This window comes from Calypte anna, chromosome 18 (assembly GCF_003957555.1).
Source record: "Calypte anna isolate BGI_N300 chromosome 18, bCalAnn1_v1.p, whole genome shotgun sequence".
Lineage (NCBI taxonomy): Eukaryota > Metazoa > Chordata > Aves > Apodiformes > Trochilidae > Calypte > Calypte anna.
Window position 1 is genome coordinate 11,485,507 of NC_044263.1, and position 18,955 is coordinate 11,504,461.

An 18,955-nucleotide genomic window follows, 5' to 3' on the forward strand; every position below is an offset into this window, starting at 1 on the left:
GTTGAAACCAAAATTTTCCTTTCCTTGATGTGAAAACAATGTGTTTGCCTCTCTATTCAGATCAGAGCATTAGAGCTGGACCCCAACTTATACAGAATTGGACAGAGCAAGATTTTTTTCCGAGCTGGTGTCTTAGCACACTTAGAAGAAGAAAGAGATCTGAAGATCACAGACATCATCATCTTTTTCCAGGCTGTCTGTAGAGGATACCTGGCTAGGAAGTATGTTACGATTTTGTTTTTCTCATGGTCATCTTAAGTCTCTTTGACAGGGAATTATGCATAAAAGCTTAAATTTCAGGATATATTTTCTTAAGAAAGCATGTTGCTTGATAGACTGTGGTTCTATCCAGTGCTGATAGGTGAAATTTCACTTAATAATAAGAATTGGTACCTTTGTTCCATAGTAGTCTCTCTTTTCCTTAATCTTCCCTTTGTGACACATGCAGCTGTTTGCAGTACAACTGATAGCTGTAAAAAAAGTCTCTTGCTTTTAGAAGAAGGTTCTTATTTCAGTAAGATACAGAGCAGAGATACTCTGGAAAGCTCCTCATTGTCTAAACCCATCCTGATTTTATCTTTTTTAGAAAAACATCTGCTAAGAGTAAGAACAAACAGCATTTTGTAATATTGTTTTCAAAATGGTGTTCTGACTCTTCATGCAAAGAACTAATGTTTATAAATACATGTAGTCACTGAAACTTAAATATAAGCCTGTTTATGGTCTGCAAGTATTCTAGGGCTGGATAACCTAAAAATTAAAACATGAACAGATGCTTGGCTGTATTTAACATGAAATGTTTTGCTCTTTGTCTTCAGGGCCTTTGCAAAGAAACAACAACAACTGAGTGCACTGAAAATCCTGCAGAGGAATTGTGCTGCTTATCTAAAGCTCAGGCACTGGCAGTGGTGGAGGGTCTTCACAAAGGTTTGTTGTATTCTGTCCCTTTGACTCTTGTGGATAGGAAAATGCAAGTTCTTACTTAACTCATTTCAAATCTCTGCAGGTGAAGCCTCTTCTTCAGGTCACTCGTCAGGAAGAAGAACTCCAAGCCAAGGATGAGGAGCTTATGAAGGTGAAAGAGAAACAGACAAAAGTGGAGGCAGAACTTGAGGAAATGGAAAGGAAACATCAACAGGTTTGTGCCCAAGATCAGCTCTTGATAGGTAAAATGTTTATTGCACTGTATCCCATGTGAGGGAGCCACGTTGGAGAGACACTTGTGAGATAAAGCTGAAATTGGAATAGGAAGACAGAGCATGATCAGTTCCCCCTGGAATGCAGAAACTTCATGTTAAGGAAACAGCACTTTTTTTTTTTCCTATTTATCTCCAAGATCCCTTCCATCCTAAGCCATTCTGTGATAACCAAAAAAATAAGCACTTCTATGTATATATGCCATTGCATATCCTTCCATGATTCAGTGGCAGTATCATTTTCCTTTTCATATGTGTGCTCATGTGTTTAAGATGTGGAGAAGCAGTAAAGAAATTACTGAACAAAGCTAAAAATTAATTTATGATGCAATGTGAAACTGATAGCAGTTTAAAGGATGGCTGAAGGGGTGTAAAGATAGACATTTATCGCTGTGGTAATTATGCTAGAAGTGGGGTGGATACTAGAATGGCAAGCCAGTAGTTCCTGTTGATGAAGGCCTGGCCTCTGAGGAGTGTCTGTGATGGCTTTGTCTGAGTTTGGAGGAAGGGAGACTGATGGAAGACTTCATTCAGGGAGATCCAAGGAGGGGAAGTGGAGAGGGAGTGCTGAGCTCTTCTCCCTGGGATCCTGTGACCAGAGCATGTGGGAATGGTTCAAAGCTCCATCAGGGGAGGTTCAAACTAGCTATTAAGAAACATTTCTTCGCCAAGAGGGTGGCCAAATGCTGAAACCAGCTTTGTAGAGAGGTGGTCATTGCCCCATGCTAGGTGCTTAAAAAGTATTTGGATAATGTCCTTACTGTGCTTTAATTTCTAGCCAGCTCTGCTGGTCAGGCAGTTGGAATGTATGATTTGAGGTCCCTCCTGAATGGAACTATTTTACTTCTATTGTCAAGTTTATATAGCAAGAAATAATGCATTTCCAGCTCTGTTTTGATGACTCCAAGTGCCAGTGTCAGCCCTGCTACCTGTGACACTGCTCTGCCACTGTGCAGGGAGGAGTATGAGGAGCAACTCAGGAAACAGACACTTTCCTCATCCTTTTAGTGCTGGTAAAACAAGGAACATGGGTCAGGGGCAGTGGGGTCTGTTCCTTAAATTGGGGGTGAGTGAGAGATGTTGCTGTAGCCCTGCTAAGAAAGTTGGTGTCTCCTGGGCCGCTGATAAAACCAGGGAGTCAGGAATTGGTGCAGAACTTGGCCTCTGAGTAACTTTTTGGTTGTCATATGTATAACCTCTCATGAGAGAATTAGAAGTAATGTTTTTACACCTTTCCTTTTCTGTCTGTTTGCAGCTTCTAGAAGAAAAGAACATTCTTGCAGAGCAGCTGCAGGCTGAGACAGAGCTCTTTGCAGAAGCTGAGGAGATGAGAGCCCGCTTGGCTGCCAAAAAACAAGAATTGGAAGAAATTCTCCATGATTTAGAGTCCAGGGTTGAGGAGGAAGAGGAAAGGAACCAAATATTGCAGAATGAGAAAAAGAAAATGCAGGGCCATATTCAGGTATGCCTCTTGGTGACTGGAAATGGAAAAGCACACAAAGGGGACAGCTGAGGAGGGGAAAGCTCCCTCAGCATCTCTGTGGCATAGAGGGAGTTAGAAATTTAGCACCATGTGTGGAATCAAATTGATTTATATATTGTTTTTCTTTTCCCTTCCTATGATCTCAAGGCATATGAGAGTTAGGAAATAAAAAGAGAAGTAAAAATTCCCAGTTGGTAGCTATGGCATGTGCAGATAGAGTGTGGGGGGAGTAACCAGGAATGACTGCATGGGGCTTACTTGCTTTCTTAAAGAGACAGAAACCATTGGGATGCTGTGACTTACAAGAAAAAATGTTCTTTTTTTGACTGGAATCCAATAGATATCACCCAGAATATTCCTTCTTTGACTTTTACGAAACTAAGACAACTTTGTCCCCTTCAAGTTACTTGATATTTTGTTTTGTTTTTTAAATTAGATTACTTTGGTTTATTTTGAATACACAGAGACTGTGAAAAGGGGAATACCTGAAAACTTTCTGCCTTTCAAGATATTCAGGGTACTTGAAAGGGGAAATAAACCCCATGTATCAGAGCTCTTGATGCCTTTTATTAGGCATTCATTAATGTGTGGCATAGAATCTTATTTAAAACTGAATACATGGTTACTTTTCTAGCTTCATCCAACGATTTGTGGTAATATCTGAACTCTTTCATCTGTAACAGATTCATACTGAAGTCTGTTTCCCATGACATCACTTCCCAGACACTTCCACCTTAACACCAGACACCCTATTCAGATGCAGTGTGGTAGGGAATATTTTACAAAACAAATGTATTTTTAGTGTTAGGGTACGAGGATTTTTCTTTTAAAAAATGCATTTTTTTTACCTGAAACTTATTTTAAAATTTATTTACTAAATAGTAAATGTATTTATTTTTAAATTTATTTAAAAAGTACATAAAGATGTGAATAATGTGGAAAATGCACCTGCCTTTCTTCCTAGGACCTGGAGGAACAGCTTGATGAGGAGGAGGGTGCTCGACAGAAGCTGCAGCTTGAAAAAGTGACAGCTGAAGCTAAGATCAAGAAGATGGAGGAAGAAATCCTCCTGCTGGAGGACCAGAATTCCAAATTTTTGAAGGTGAGACCAGTATGCACTGTGGAGATCCTGCACATGCATAGTAGTAGCACCAAGTAATAGCTCTCAAAACATTTGAGGCTGCTATCATGTTCTCTGTAGAGTTTGTGCTTGAAGATTTGGGGTTTGAACAGGTTGAAGCTGAGATACTCAGCTTCTCTTAAACTGACCTTTAGAAGGGACGCATTTGCCACACTCTTTCCAATTTCATCAGATCTAAGACCTGGAAACAGTGTTTATCAGAGCTACCATGGTTCTTTGCAAGTAGATTTCCCAAAGTGTGCAGCAAAAGCTGTCCTGAGACCAGGCTTCCCATATGTTAAATTCTAAATCTTAGAAAAAAAATATTCATGTTCCTGTACTATTCCAATTGACTCTAATATTGACAGGTCAGTCACTTGAAACAAAATCTGTGTTATCCACACACTACATGGATTTTGTACATTCAGTTATTTGTGCTGCTTAGAGACTCTTCAAATATATTTTATATTTGAATATAATATCTATCTCCTTTTTCTCCTTACTAGGAAAAGAAGCTGATGGAGGATCGGATTGCTGAATGTACTTCTCAGCTGGCTGAAGAAGAAGAAAAGGCTAAAAACTTGGCCAAACTCAAAAACAAGCAAGAAATGATGATCAGTGATTTGGAAGGTTTGTTTGTGCTACTCCTGCCTGTTAACAGCTTGGACATCAGGATTCAAAGGAGTGGATCTCTTGTTGCAATGGGGGCAGGAGCTGGGCCAGTCTGCTGAGTGGAACCTAAGATGTCGATACCTTAATATCTACATCTTGGAACAGATTTGTGTTGTTTGTAAAACTTGCTGCATTTGGCTGCTTTGATCTTTCTCATGTTTAACTTGTTTTTCATTTTTAAGACTCCATTTCATTTCTAGATGCTCTCAGAAATTCATGTTGTTGCACACACCCCTTACTAACAAGGTAAAACATCTGTCTCTGGGGAAGCTGCAACACTTTAATAACACATTAGAACAACCTATGTCAGTAGGCATTCATTAGGCTTCTAATATTTTTTTTTTAAATAAATCTGAATTGTTTTGCTTTCCCTAATTTTTGGTCAGCTAAAATAGTTCAGTTTCTCTGATTGTTTTGCCATTTGATTGTTTTGCCATTTGATTGCTTTGCCATTTGATTGCTTTGCCATTTGATTGCTTTGCCATTTGATTGCTTTGCCATTTGATTGCTTTGCCATTTGATTGTTTTGCTTGTGTTGCCACAGAGTAAACTCAACCCTATCTATAACCTTTCCTAATTTTATTTTATTTCTTTTTAAAGTAACTTATGCCTGTGAATAGCTGTTGGGCAACATTAATAAACTGCCAAGCCAAAAGTTGCAAAATATAAGGCAAAGTTGCTCTCTGTACCCTAGTTTGGAAAGAGTTTTAAAATTTACTTTATTGTGGCCTGTTTTGATACATATTTTAAATCTTGTGCTTATGGCAGAATACCAAACTGAATTCTATATAGGAAGGTAATGAAGTAATATTGATGGTGATTTATAGAATCATAGAATTTTCCAGGTTGGAAAGGGACCTTTAAGATCTAGTTCCAACCCCTCTGTCATGGGGATTGATGGACATTTTCTTTCAAAATCATATTCAGAGAGCTTAAATGGGCATACATAAGCTTTACTTATAGGAAAATAATGCTTAAGCAGTTACACTTCAGTCAGGACCAGTGTTTCTGAATTTATTTGATAGATGTGTTTGGTTGTGGCACTGTTCAAAGACTGACCCAAGAAATGGAAATTTAAAGCTTAAATGTAAGGCATAATATTTCTTGGCTAGAAAAATACAGTAAAATATTTACTTTTTGAGATGATATAAGAAGCCATTAAGAGCTCTCTGCTAGGGTCTTGGCACTGCTAGACACCAAAATTTGAAAACAACCCCACAATTCAGTTTACTGTGTGCTTTCTCAATTACAAAATTGAGTCTTATGACACTGTTCTAGCTGTTGCTCACTAGACTCTACAAAGAGAAAAGTGCATTATTTTTTCTTCCAATGAGGAACTGTTTAGAGAAAAAACAAATCCCAAGAAACCTGAATGGCTCTAAGATGATTCTTGAACATGGCTCCCTCTCTACGTAGAAGATGATGTCCTGATCCAGTAGCTGGCTTAGGAAAAGGTGTGAGAGAAATCTCTGCCCTGAGGACCCACAAAGTATTGAACAACTCTAATTTACATTTATGCTAATGAATGTAGAGCTGTGCTAATGCTATGCAAAGCAAAACCTTCCTGTGACTTTAATATCCCTGGTCTTTAGCTAACTGGAAACAATGCAGCCAGGAGCTGTTCTGATCAGCCAGCAGGCAGATCACCTGAATATATTTCATTGCTGTGGCACTGTTAAGTGGATGGTTTTTCACAAAGTGACACCTTAGGGCAAGAGTGTGATGCTAACACAAATTCCTGAAAGCAATTCCAGGATTCCAAAGCCTCGCTGAATGTCCATGGGATGCAGGTCAGTGGTGCAGATACTTGCAAGAATGGTTTATCCAAGCTTTCTTTAAGCTGCACTCTTTTCCAGCAGCCCTTCTGGAGTCTAGCCTAGCCCTGCCAAACTCTGAAGTACCGTTTTTTCCAGTCTTTAGCTGTTATTCATTTTTGAATCCTGATGTCTGTGTTCACCAGGCCTACCAGCTCAAACTGTTAGATCCCATTCCATGGATTTTCCATCAAGATGAGGTTATGTTTCTGTGTCAAAGTTTTTTCTCCAGTCACTGACTTCTTGACTTTCTGCTGCTTTGTCTTTCCCAGTCACCCTTCCAGCTGCAGACTGGAGAAAAAATTGACACAGCATATATTAAATTTCCCATCCTTTTTGCCACCCCATTGCCCTACTCCTGAATCTTCTGAGGATGACAAGAGAGAAATTGCTTAGCAATATAATTCTTTGCTCCCTTAGAACGTTTAAAAAAGGAAGAGAAGACCCGTCAAGAATTAGAAAAAGCTAAAAGAAAACTTGATGGTGAAACAACAGACCTACAGGACCAAATAGCTGAGCTGCAAGCCCAGATTGAAGAACTGAAGATCCAGCTGGCCAAGAAAGAGGAAGAACTACAGGCTGCTCTTGCTAGGTCAGAGCATGGTGGGGCTTAGAACTATAGAAACCTACTTTCCCAGACCAAATTTCAGCTGGCTGCAAATTACCACTTAGAACTAGGAACGTTCAAGCAGAAGCCAGTTATGTTTGTACTAGAGCATCTCTAGACAGCTGGGTCCAGCCTCAGGGGGGAAAAACCATGTAATTCTGAGAGAGCCTTCATCCTATTCAGAGTACTTGGTGTAATGTATGTCCTCCTCAGTCACTGAAAGATTTGTGTGGCAGTCTTGCAGCCATATATTAAATATAAGCTAAATACCTTTTCTGTTTTTTAAGTAATGATACTTAATTTTGTGGGAAGTGAAAATTCTACAGACAGGCTGTGCTGAGGTCTACAGAACTGGAATACTTGAATGTAAACATGAAGGCTTGGTTATTGAGGGTGCATTTGTAATACCTAGGGCACTGTGCTGCTGCTTGAGAAAAACAGTGCAGTAGAGGTTTTTTATCTATGAAGTTTTAAAAGGTCTATTTTAGTCAAGTGGCAAAGTTCAGTTACTATTTGTGTCCATAAATAAAGCCAGACTTCTCTGAGAATGGACCTAAAACTACAGCTATCCTAACTGCTGTGCCTCTTATTTAACAGAGGGGATGAAGAAGCAGTTCAGAAGAACAATGCACTGAAAGTGATAAGAGAGTTGCAGGCTCAGGTTGCAGAACTCCAGGAGGATCTTGAATCTGAGAAGGCATCACGCAACAAGGCAGAAAAGCAGAAAAGAGACTTGAGTGAAGAGTTGGAGGCTTTAAAAACAGAACTGGAAGATACCTTGGACACCACTGCAGCACAGCAAGAGCTGAGGTAGGTTTGTATGTCTGTAAGAAGGCACCAGTAAAACTGGTCTTTAATTTACAAAAGACTAAAATGTTGGTTTTGATAACCCTGGATGCTTCCTCTAGGACAAAACGAGAGCAGGAGGTGGCTGAACTGAAGAAAGCAATTGAAGAGGAAACAAAGAACCATGAAGCCCAGATCCAGGAAATCAGGCAGAGGCATGCTACTGCCCTGGAAGAGCTCTCTGAACAGCTTGAACAGGCAAAAAGGGTGAGAAGAAAATGTATTACAGAAATCTATTTGTCTTCTTTGGGCCTTTTTATGAGTAGCATCAGCACAGTGATCCTTTCCAGGGCTCTCTGCAGAGCTGGGATTTCCTCTGTACGTGCACAACAATTGCAACTGCAAATCTATCCTGCAAGTATTAGACAGTCTTGACAGCAATCAGGAAAGAGTTCATTAGACTTGGTAACAAGTCTAGAAGTAAATTCATGTGATAGCTGTGAGAATTCTCTAGCAGCCCATGTATTTGTTTGGTCAACAGCAGTTCCCTGCATAAGTGAATGGCAGAACACTTCCAAACAAGGTAACTGTAATGTCAGCACTCACAAATAATGAGCTGTGAGTACAGGTGGGGTAGAAGTTCTTTCAGCCAATCTTCATGCTTGTGCTGTGACTTCCAGTCACAGAGATCTGGAGATCTGTGGAGCAGTTTGCCAGCTTGCAGAACTGTGTGATGCTCTCTGGTAACCACCACCACCTGAGGTCACTTGTTGGGACATATAGTTATTCCAACACTCATTTCACATTTGTGGAATTGTAGTTCTGGTCATTCACAAACGTGTGTGTGGGCAATCCGCAGACTGCAGTACTATTTTTATGTAGGGAATACTTCACCAGCTTCCTTAGATTAAAATACTAAGTGAGAAACATCCTAGTTAAAGCTGGTGCAAATTATGGTTTATTCACCTGAAGGTCTTATGCATGTCTTCTACTCCTCATTCATTAATATTCTCAATAAGAGCATGAAAAGATAGAAAAATACCCTGCAATCTTAAACAAAGATTCTTGTGATAAGGTGATGGCAGTTCTGGTGATATAGTAAGAATAGCAGTTAAACATCCTTTATGCCAGTTATTACTTTTTACAAAAGATTTTTGACAAATGTCAGTGCAGTGGTGAAAAATGCTTTGTTATGCCCTTCCATGCTGCTATGCCTATTAAATTCAGGGCAGCTTTAGTTGATATCTTTCCTTTTATTTCTGTGAGATGAGCCATGCTGATGTGTTAATAGGCACATTCCTTCCTACTTACAGTGTTCTCAGTCATTTTGCAGCACTGACATCCCAGATCTTGTTGAATTCATAGAAGTCTCCATCCTCTGGTCCTCAGTGTTATCTGTGTTATCTGAGAGTGGAACAACTTGCATGAACTTAGTCTTTGGCTAACACAGAATGTTACATGGCAGCATTTTAAACAGTCCTTAGTTACAGCTTGCTGAGCTCTTGTCTTGGAACTTCTAAATCCAAATTGCTGGACTGAATATTTTTAGCAGGAAACTATTCATATGTAACAAGGTGTTGAATTTCTTTCCTTTTTTTTTTTCTCCCCAGTTCAAAGCAAATCTTGAAAAAAACAAGCAAGGTCTAGAGTCAGACAACAAGGAGTTGGCCTGTGAAGTGAAGGTGCTGCAGCAGGTCAAGGCAGAGTCTGAACATAAGAGGAAGAAGCTTGATGCTCAGGTGCAAGAGCTAACTGCTAAACTCTCAGAAGGAGAAAGACTGAGGGTGGAACTGACTGAGAAAGCTAACAAGCTGCAGGTAAGGTGGTATGGAACTCCTAAGCTGCTGAAAAATAGACAAGAAAGTAAAAGCCTTAACCATCTGCAGAGAGGTGGCTAGGAGAAATGGCTTTCAGAACATAGCTAGGTCTGGAGGAACTGGGTCTGTAGTTAATGTGGGAGGGAACCTCAGACATGCACTTGTGTACTTGAGATGGCCTTAAAGTCGTGATGTGTTGATGTGATTGCTGGAAAACCATGATACTAATTCTGAACTGGTCTACATGAGAGCTATAGTGGCTTCTCAAGTACCTGACTTCCCATCCTGGAGACCAAACGGAGCAGGTCATGCAATCACACAGCTCCTCCAGGAGGGACAGTGGATCAGACCCAGCCAGCACGGGGTTAGGAAGGGCAGGTCCTGTCTGACCAACCTGAGCTCCTTTTATCAGCAGGTGACTGCCTGGGGGATGAGGGGAAGGCTGGGGATGGAGTCTGCCTGGACTTCAGCAAAGCCTTTGGCACAATCTTCCATAGGATTCTCCTGGCAAAGCTGTCAGCCCAGGGCTCAGCCAGGAGCACTCCGTGCTGGGTTAGGAACTGCTGGAGGCCAACAGAGAGTGGTGCTGAATGGTGCTGATCCAATTGGTGTCCCCCAGGGATCAGTGCTGGGCCCAGTTCTGTTTAATGTCTTCATTGGTGATTTAGATGAAGGGATTGAGTCCACAATTAGGAAATTCAGAGATGACACCAAGCTGGGGGGAGTGTGGATCAGCTGGAAGGCAGGAGGGCTCTGCAGAGGACCTGGACAGACTGGAGAGTTGGGATGATCCCAATGGGATGAGGTTCAACATTTCAGTGCCGGGTCCTGCGTTTTGGCCACAGCAACCCCATGGGGAGCTCCAGGCTGGGCACAGAGTGGCAGAAAGGGACCTGGGAGTCTGGATTGCCAGGAAGCTGAACATGAGCCAGCAGTGTGCCCAGGTGGCCAAGAAGGCCAATGGCATCCTGGGCTGGCTCAGGAACAGCGTGGCCAGCAGGTCCAGGGAAGGGATTCTGCCCCCGTACTCAGCTCTGGTGAGGCCACAGCTTGAGTCCTGTGTCCAGTTCTGGGCCCCTCAGCTCAGGAAGGAGATTGAGGTGCTGGAGCAGGTCCAGAGAAGAGCAAGGAGGCTGTGAAGGGATCCAGCAGAATTCCTGTGAGGAAGGGCTGAGGGAGCTGGGGGTGTTGAGGCTGGAGAAGAGGAGGCTCAGGGGAGACCTCATCACTCTCTCCAACTCCCTGAAAGGAGGTTGGAGCCAGGGGGGGGTTGGGCTCTTTTCCCAGGCAAGTCTCGGCAAGACAAGAGGGCAGGGTCTCAAGTTGTGCCAGGGGAGGTTTAGGTTGGAGATGAGAAAGAATTTCTTTCTGGAGAGGGTGATCAGGCATTGGAATGGGCTGCCCAGGGAAGTAGTGGATTCTCCGTGTCTGGAGATATTTCAGAAGAGCCTGGATGTGGCACTGAGTGCCATGGGCTGGGAACCACGGGGGGGAGTGGATCAAGGGTTGGAGCTGATGATCTCAGAGGTGCTTTCCAACCTGGCTGATTCTGTGTGAGATCCTGTAGGATGCTCTGTTCACAGCTTGTGTTTTGGCTTGCATATGGAATTGAGTGGTTTGGGGTAACCTCATTTGTTAGCTCTGAGATACTGATTGGTGTTGGTGTTGTTCCTCTTGTGATTCAAAGCTGGGAACTTGACAGATAGGGATTGCAAGTGGGGGCCTTTTCTTCTGGGTTATGGTGAAAACAGACAAAATGCAGTCTAAAATGCAGTCAGGGTTGACTTATAAACCATAACAATGAGCACTTGAGTTCATGCTCTGAAGTGCTTCAAAGGAGAATGGCCCAGTTCTTTTTGAGGAAGCTTTTGGGCAGTCTCTCACTGTATATGCAAGTAGCATAGCCTAAAACAGCAAGAGTTGGCACCTGGCAGTAACCTTTTCTCTTGCAGTGATGCTTTAAACCCAGCTGCTACCCTGATAATCTCTGAATTAATGGTCCTGTAAAATACACAATCCTATAATTAAAAATAGTATTTAATGCAGATACTGTATTGAATGCAGATACTGGAATGACATGCTCTGCTAAACAGCACAGCTAATTATCCTTATGATGTACCCTTAAGGTCAAGACTGACATCCAACTTCTAGTTTCCACCCAAAATTTAGGATTTTTAGCTTCTTGTAGCTCTGAACTGGGATCTCTCATTGTCTTGCCATTCCTGGAATTTGTTGAGGTTTTGTGTTCTGCAGTTCCAGATATCAGGGATGTCAGCTTTGCCCTGAGTCAGGGGCATGCTGTTACCTTTAAACTCTTTGCTTTGCAGAACGAGCTGGATAATGTCTCAAGTCTCCTGGAGGAAGCAGAGAAGAAAGGCATCAAGTTTGCCAAGGATGCAGCTAGTTTGGAATCTCAGCTTCAGGATACACAGGTGTGTGTGCAGTGAAGCTTGGGATTGGCTTCGAGGCTTTATTTCTCATTTAAATGCTGGATGCATAACAGAAAATACATTTTCACTGATGGGTTGGGAAGTCCTTTGGGTAGAAGCTGTATTTTTTACTGAAGTCTGGTAAAATGCCCTGTGTAAGGACTGCTCAGGCACAGGGGGAGCCAGTTTTTCATTATCAAAGATTTGCTATTTGATAGAATGTAGCCTTTCAGTTTCTCTTTTATTTCCTTGTTTCTGTTGAGGGTAAATATTAAGTAAAAAAAAAAAACCTAAAAAAACCCCCACAAACCAAAATAAAACAAAACAAAGACCCCACATACTTTTGAAGTAGAATGTCAATGTAAATAAGATCCTAGGGGTATATGAAGGGCATGAGTGACAATACCCTGTCTTTTACTGACAGCTTAATTCTTGAAGCTGCCAGTGTTTGGTTTCCAGTTAAATAATCCATCTTTATGCATATATTCATCACTGGGGTTTACCCCCTGTTAAAAAATGCCAATGGTGGTTACTTGAATAATGCTCATCCCCTTGGAGAGGTCTGTGAGGAGCAGGGGTTGAGGGGCTGTGGTGGTTGCCCCTTTTACTAGTTTCCACTAGGACAGAAGTTTCCATTGCCAAATTACAGCTATCTTTAAACTGATCTTTATATTTAACAATGCAGCAAAACTTGGAAGCATGCTGCCATTGCAGGAGTTGCTGCTATGTATTCTTCCCAGGTGGTTTAAAATTGAGTCTCATCTGAAAGAAGAAAAATTTCCAAGGTGACTTCTGTTCTTATCCCATTAAAACCAGAAAAGACTCAGCCTTTAACTTCTAGGACAGTGGCATGAACTGGCTGATCAGAAAAATGCTTTATAAAGGTTTAAGTGTGCCCAAAATGAAAGAGTGCTGTTTGAAACCCCAAATTACAGGGAGTCCTCCTGCAAAAATCCTGTGAGAAAAATAATCAAACCTGCAACTCTGTGTAGAGTAATGGAGGGTGGGAGCCCAAGGCCAGTTAACGCACTGTGAACCAAACTAAACTTTGGGTCTGCCTGTTGTGTCCCAGGAGCTGCTTCAGGAGGAAACTCGCCAGAAACTCAACCTGAGCAGTAGGATTAGGCAGCTGGAAGAGGAGAAGAACAACCTACAAGAGCAGCAGGAAGAGGAAGAGGAGGCCAGGAAGAACTTGGAGAAGCAGATGCTTGCCTTGCAATCACAGGTAAGCTGTTGTGAGTGACAGGACTTCTGGAAGGCCCACGCAATCCATGTGAGATTGAGGAAATGTGTTGGGAAAACTGCCATGATATTTGCATATGCGCTAGACCAAATTTTGGAATAAAATTTCCTGTGGTCTTGCTCTGTTGCAGTAATGAGTGGTACAACTAACTGCAATGGACAGGCTTTCCCCTGCTTAGTACTCTGCTATCTCAGGATATTTCTTTTACTTTAGCTAGCAACATCTATTTCTGGTTTTGATTACTGGACCTGATGCCTTTCTTTTGTTACTGTGATGCACTAAGGAAGATGATTTTCTTTCTTTCCATTTCAGTTGGCCGATGCTAAGAAAAAGGTAGATGATGACTTGGGAACCATTGAAGGCTTGGAGGAAAATAAGAAAAAATTATTGAAGGACATGGAGTCCCTCAGCCAACGCCTAGAGGAGAAGGCAATTGCTTATGATAAGCTGGAAAAGACAAAAAATCGGCTGCAGCAGGAGCTGGATGACCTGATGGTGGATCTGGATCATCAGCGCCAGATTGTTTCCAACTTGGAGAAAAAGCAGAAGAAGTTTGATCAGGTAGGCTGGTTTTGGTTTTCTGTCATCCTGCTCTTCCCTGTTTTTTTTTTTATATAGGGCATCTAATATATATTGTTAGGGCACAAATGAGCCTTGGAGGGTCATTAAGAAGGGTCTGGCAAGAGGACTGTGGTTATTGATAAATCTTCTGTGAGCTCCTTTAAGAGGAACTTGTCACTTAAAATTTCAGAGAGCTAAATGCCAACTTTGAGGCTTGTTACTTCAAGTAATAAGTTCTTTATATACAAAAAAGAAATTATAGTGGGACAAAAACTGAAGAGTAGTACTGTAATTCCTTGAGGTAGACTAAAAGAAGGATGTGAAGACTGGGAACTATAAATAATATAAAACTTCTTCAATCCTGATTAGCAGCTTGCTTCCCTCATCTCATCCCAGTGTAGCTGTTTTCTTACTAGCACTTTGTTCAAGACTGACAGGACCAGACAGCTTCTGAAGGCCAATTAAACTTGGAGCATTAACCACTTCATTGACTAAAACAGCTGGGGCAGGAGAGACTTGATTACAGAACTTGAGATGGATTAATTATTTCTTGTGTTCAGATGCTGGCAGAAGAAAAGAACATTTCAGCCAGATATGCAGAGGAAAGAGATCGTGCTGAAGCAGAAGCAAGAGAGAAGGAAACCAAAGCACTGTCCCTGGCTCGGGCTTTGGAAGAAGCTCTGGAAGCAAAGGAAGAATTTGAAAGGCAGAACAAACAGTTGCGTGCAGATATGGAAGACTTAATGAGCTCTAAAGATGACGTGGGCAAAAATGTAAGTATGTTTCCACACCCTGTTTTGTTTCATACTGCACAGGGAATAACAAAGGGAAACTTCCTGGTTGAAGAAATATATTTGACACAAAAATAGATCTTTCTGAGGCTGATTTATAACCCATAATTCTGGAGAAATTAATTCAGAAAAAGGGGGTGTTTTTTTATTAACATTAGGCCTCTTCAAATGATATGACCACATGGGGAGCAGAGGTTGCTGGCCACATGACTTATGGCACCTGCACCAGATTTAAGAGCTTGTCTTGCTACTGCTTTTTCTCTGTGCCATTGCACAGCTCATCTCTCCAGCCATCTGCAGACATGTTTGTTGGTGTTCTCTAATACAGACTTAGAGATGCTGCTCTGCCTCTTCTGATGAATTGCCCAATTCAGAATATTACAATGTAGAGGACTGAGTTCATGGAACATTTTAATTTACTGTTAATAACTGCTGATGTTGAGACTGGTGAGGAGGAGGGTCTGACTAATGTTTGTGGCTCAGGTCCATGAACTGGAGAAGTCGAAGAGAACTTTGGAACAACAGGTTGAAGAGATGAGGACTCAGCTTGAGGAACTGGAAGATGAACTACAGGCCACAGAAGATGCTAAGCTTCGTTTGGAGGTGAACATGCAAGCTATGAAAGCCCAGTTTGAGAGAGATCTGCAAGCCAGAGATGAACAGAATGAAGAGAAAAAGAGGATGCTGGTTAAACAAGTATGTCTGTTTTACAGTACTTCATAGTGGGAGGGGTATGAGGATCTTCTGCCAAAACTCTGCCTTCACTAGTAACTTCCTACCAGAAAAATAAAACTCTTGGTTTAATGTCCCATGCTGTAGAAATCCCAAGCACTGATCTTTTCAAAGGCTGAGTGAGTCTTGCTGAGGACTGGCTACTGCCAGCTGTTGGTGTTAATCTGCCACTGGTACTTCTCCAGAAACAGAATGCATGCAACAGGGAGTTGGCTGCTGTTATGTTTCAAGGGCAGGGATGTTATTTGAACCTCCAAGCCCATCCTGTTTGATGTACAGGAACAAATTCCTGGATGCTGAGACTGTAATTAAGTGAACAATTTTCTAAATGAAAATTGTTGCAAAGATGCCAGATTTGCTGGACTTGAACTGGAGTAACAATAAGTAGATCAGGAGACTCCAGAAATACCTTTAAAATGAAATGTTTGTAAGAGAAGATGGTTCAGACTTAGCATTAGACTTCAGGGAAAAAACCCACTCTCTATTTCATGATTTATCATAAGAAATCAAAAACCTACAGTGACTGAGAATCACCAATATAGAGATCTCTTGTAAATGAAGATGGTCTGGATGACTTTTGAAGTTCCTTGTAATGCAAAATTGCTGTTATCTTCCACTGGACAAGAGCTCTTGGCCTAGCATGAAGATGCTTAAAAACAAAATATATTCTTGCACATTGACCTGTGGCATTTCTAGCTCTATCATTCTTGCATAGGTTTGGGTTAGCTCATGTTTTCTTGCTGCTTTAGGGTCTCTTCTGTTTTTGTTTTTTTTTTTAAAAAAAAGGAAGGTGGTTGGTGTATAAATGCTAATATCACAACTGTTCCAAAGGGAACAATTTCATTTCTTTCCTTGAAAATGAGGTGATTCTGCTTCATATTTTCCTCGTTTTGGTTCAGTCCAAACTAGTAACACCTGCCCTAGAGTGATACCTAAATTGTGGATTACTGAGAAAGCTGCTCATGAAGTAGCTCCCCAGATGAATGGAAATGCCTCAAGTGCTGAATTTAGTTTTTCCTTTCTGTGAGATCAGATCAGTGACCTCAGCTCAGTTCAGATTTGGGTCAGATCAGTGACCTCAGCTCCCAGGTGGTGGATTTGGCTTTGCCATCTGCAAAACAGAGCACGCAGTCCCATGTAGCCTGCATTCTGTAGAGTTTTCCCATCAGGTAATGTTAATTCCACTCTGCAGAGGCCCTTTTGGAGTCCCTGACCATTGGTTTAGGATTTTGAGACTGCTCCATCCCTGGCACTCAGCCTCTCCAACCCTTCCTTTCCACAGGTGCGAGAGCTAGAGGCGGAACTGGAGGACGAGCGCAAGCAGAGGGCTCTGGCTGTGGCAGCCAAGAAGAAAATGGAGATGGATCTGAAAGACCTGGAAGGGCAGATTGAGGCTGCAAACAAGGCTCGGGATGAAGCAATCAAGCAGCTACGTAAGCTCCAGGTAGGCCCAGCTGATAAGTGAGCTGCTTTCTCTCTGGGTGACAGGCTGTCAGGGGTGTTGCTTTTAGTTAAATATATTTGTAGCTTGAAGGCCAGAGGAGGAGCAGATTCCACTGTGCTGACACATGGCATAGAGTAACTACTCTGAACTTAGCACCTGCTCCATGTTTCTCACATCCTTTCGTTGGTAAGGAGTTAACTTTGTTCCCAACCTTCTGTTTAGAAGTCATTTTTTCCTTTATTTCTACACTCGGAGTAAGAATTTACTGAGTGTTGCTTTATAGGCTGCATTTTTAAAATTTGGGGTGGTTTTGTATTGTTGAACTCACTGGGCTCAGCTCTTGCTGACTGCTCCTTCCTCAATTTATTGAACTTTTTCAGATGTTTTCAGCCAAAACAATGCTCCAGAGAAAAAGGAGTAAATTTCCATTGCTTTAAAAAAGCTCCAAGGCAGCCATTCTTTTTAATTTACCAAGGGAAAAAAAAAAATGGTCCTTGTCTCAAGGATTTATTTCCCATTCCCAGAAAAGTACTTGATGTTTGATAAGAGTTGTTTGGCCAAACATTTTCATGGCAAGACAATGTAAAGCATACAACAAATTATTCTGCATTTCTGCCCTGCCCACTTTAATCTCCGTATTTTGCATGAGCACCTGAAAGAAGGGGGCTCATCACTGGTTCTTCAACTTTTTTATTCTCTAAGCATCTCAATTCAGACTTGTGCAGATTAAGATCTATCTGTGTTAAGAGAAGCAGAAGTACATGCTTTGAAGTGTGCACAATGGTACACATGGGACTTCTGCTCTGAAAATCATCTCTTACCTTGTAATACATTTTGGGTTTTTCAGTCAGTTTAAGTGCATTTCTTACAAGCAATTTCAAGAGTTTTACATCTCCATGAGTTTCATGACCAGTGTAAGTGAGCAGCTCTTTATTAGAGTTTTATTCTGCAACAAATACACCAGATAAATGAGGTGAAGCCTTTATAATGTGGCATTTCTGACAAGAAATTGAGTGGTGGAAAGGTGAGAAAATGAAGGTTTTTTTATAAAAATGAGAACTAAAAAAGCATTAAAGTGGAATGAAGCTACTTTGGGAGGAAGATCTTGCCTCTTAAGGGCTGAAATGCTTCAGAGCTACTAATAAATCTTGTGATTGTCCTAAGCAATGTGGCTTTTCCTTTCCTCTGCTTTCCAACCCCAGGCTCAAATGAAAGATTACCAACGGGAGCTGGAAGAAGCCCGTGCATCCAGAGATGAGATCTTTGCACAGTCCAAAGAGAGTGAAAAGAAGCTCAAAGGTCTTGAAGCAGAAATACTTCAGCTCCAAGAGGTGAGACTGAAATCCAAGAAGTTAGTTTCTGTTGTTAGGGTAAGAATATCAGGAAAAAAAAAGAAAAAAGAAGTAAAAAGCAATCTAGTGAGATGACCAGAGAAACGAGAGCTAGAAGAATTTTCTCCCCCCTGCCCCAGGTCATTACTGAGCTTCTTACAGCTTTGTGTGGGAATCATGCTAGTAACCTGGACTGCCATTCCCTGCCTGGGTAGCAGAAAAGCTTTGCTGCTGCTTGCAGATCTGAGACCTCCCTAGGATCTGCAAAGTGATTTGAGAGTCTCTGAAAGGTGCAGTGGACAGTGCCTGTACCAAAATCGATTATTGGAAGTATGTAATAACCTACAAATTGCTTCAGGACCTCCAGTGAAGCCTATGGAGGGTTATTACTGCCTTCCTAGGGCCTCATCCCTTTCTCTGACTGGAATGTGTTCCCTCATTGTTGGCAGCTGATGTCAGACTCTGTCTTCCTGTGTATCACAGAATCCCAGACTGGTTTGGGTTGGAAGGGGCCTTAAAGCTCATCCAGTTCCAACCCCCTGTGTGGGCAGGGACACCTCCCACAGACCAGGGTGCTCCAAGCCCCATCCAGCCTGGGCTGGGACACTGCCAGGGATGGGGCAATCTCCTGTTATCTCCTAAGACTACTGCATCATCAGAATTGTCTTGTGTGAGAGAGTGCCACTTTTTGGTCCTGAATTAACTGCAGACCAGAATTTGAAGCAAGGATTTCCCAACACTTACCAACAGCCTTTAGAGAGGGCCTATGGATTCCTAGAGCTTCTTCATGTCACTCTTTTGTGGACTTAGACTTATCAGTCTTGCACTTGCAGTGCATGTAATTGTCCTTAGCAAATGCTTGGGTGTGATGAATGCGAGCTCTGAAAGAACCTAAAAACTTTGCTTAATTTAGTACCCACTTTACAGCA

The 18,955-nt window shown here is 41.8% G+C and overlaps 1 protein-coding gene across 1 annotated transcript in view; it reads left to right on the top strand.

Moving 5' to 3' along the window:
* MYH10 (myosin heavy chain 10) overlaps positions 1-18,955 on the top strand; it is a 101,830-nt gene that overhangs the window by 77,242 nt on the left and 5,633 nt on the right. The window contains exons 19-35 of the mRNA XM_030461731.1: positions 61-221; positions 819-927; positions 1,007-1,138; positions 2,452-2,658; positions 3,644-3,781; positions 4,306-4,429; positions 6,706-6,877; positions 7,490-7,702; positions 7,801-7,945; positions 9,289-9,495; positions 11,823-11,927; positions 12,997-13,149; positions 13,480-13,728; positions 14,289-14,501; positions 15,003-15,215; positions 16,534-16,695; positions 17,898-18,026. Coding sequence (XP_030317591.1) covers positions 61-221; positions 819-927; positions 1,007-1,138; positions 2,452-2,658; positions 3,644-3,781; positions 4,306-4,429; positions 6,706-6,877; positions 7,490-7,702; positions 7,801-7,945; positions 9,289-9,495; positions 11,823-11,927; positions 12,997-13,149; positions 13,480-13,728; positions 14,289-14,501; positions 15,003-15,215; positions 16,534-16,695; positions 17,898-18,026 — 2,832 coding nt within the window. The remainder of the gene's footprint in view (positions 1-60; positions 222-818; positions 928-1,006; positions 1,139-2,451; positions 2,659-3,643; positions 3,782-4,305; positions 4,430-6,705; positions 6,878-7,489; positions 7,703-7,800; positions 7,946-9,288; positions 9,496-11,822; positions 11,928-12,996; positions 13,150-13,479; positions 13,729-14,288; positions 14,502-15,002; positions 15,216-16,533; positions 16,696-17,897; positions 18,027-18,955) is intronic.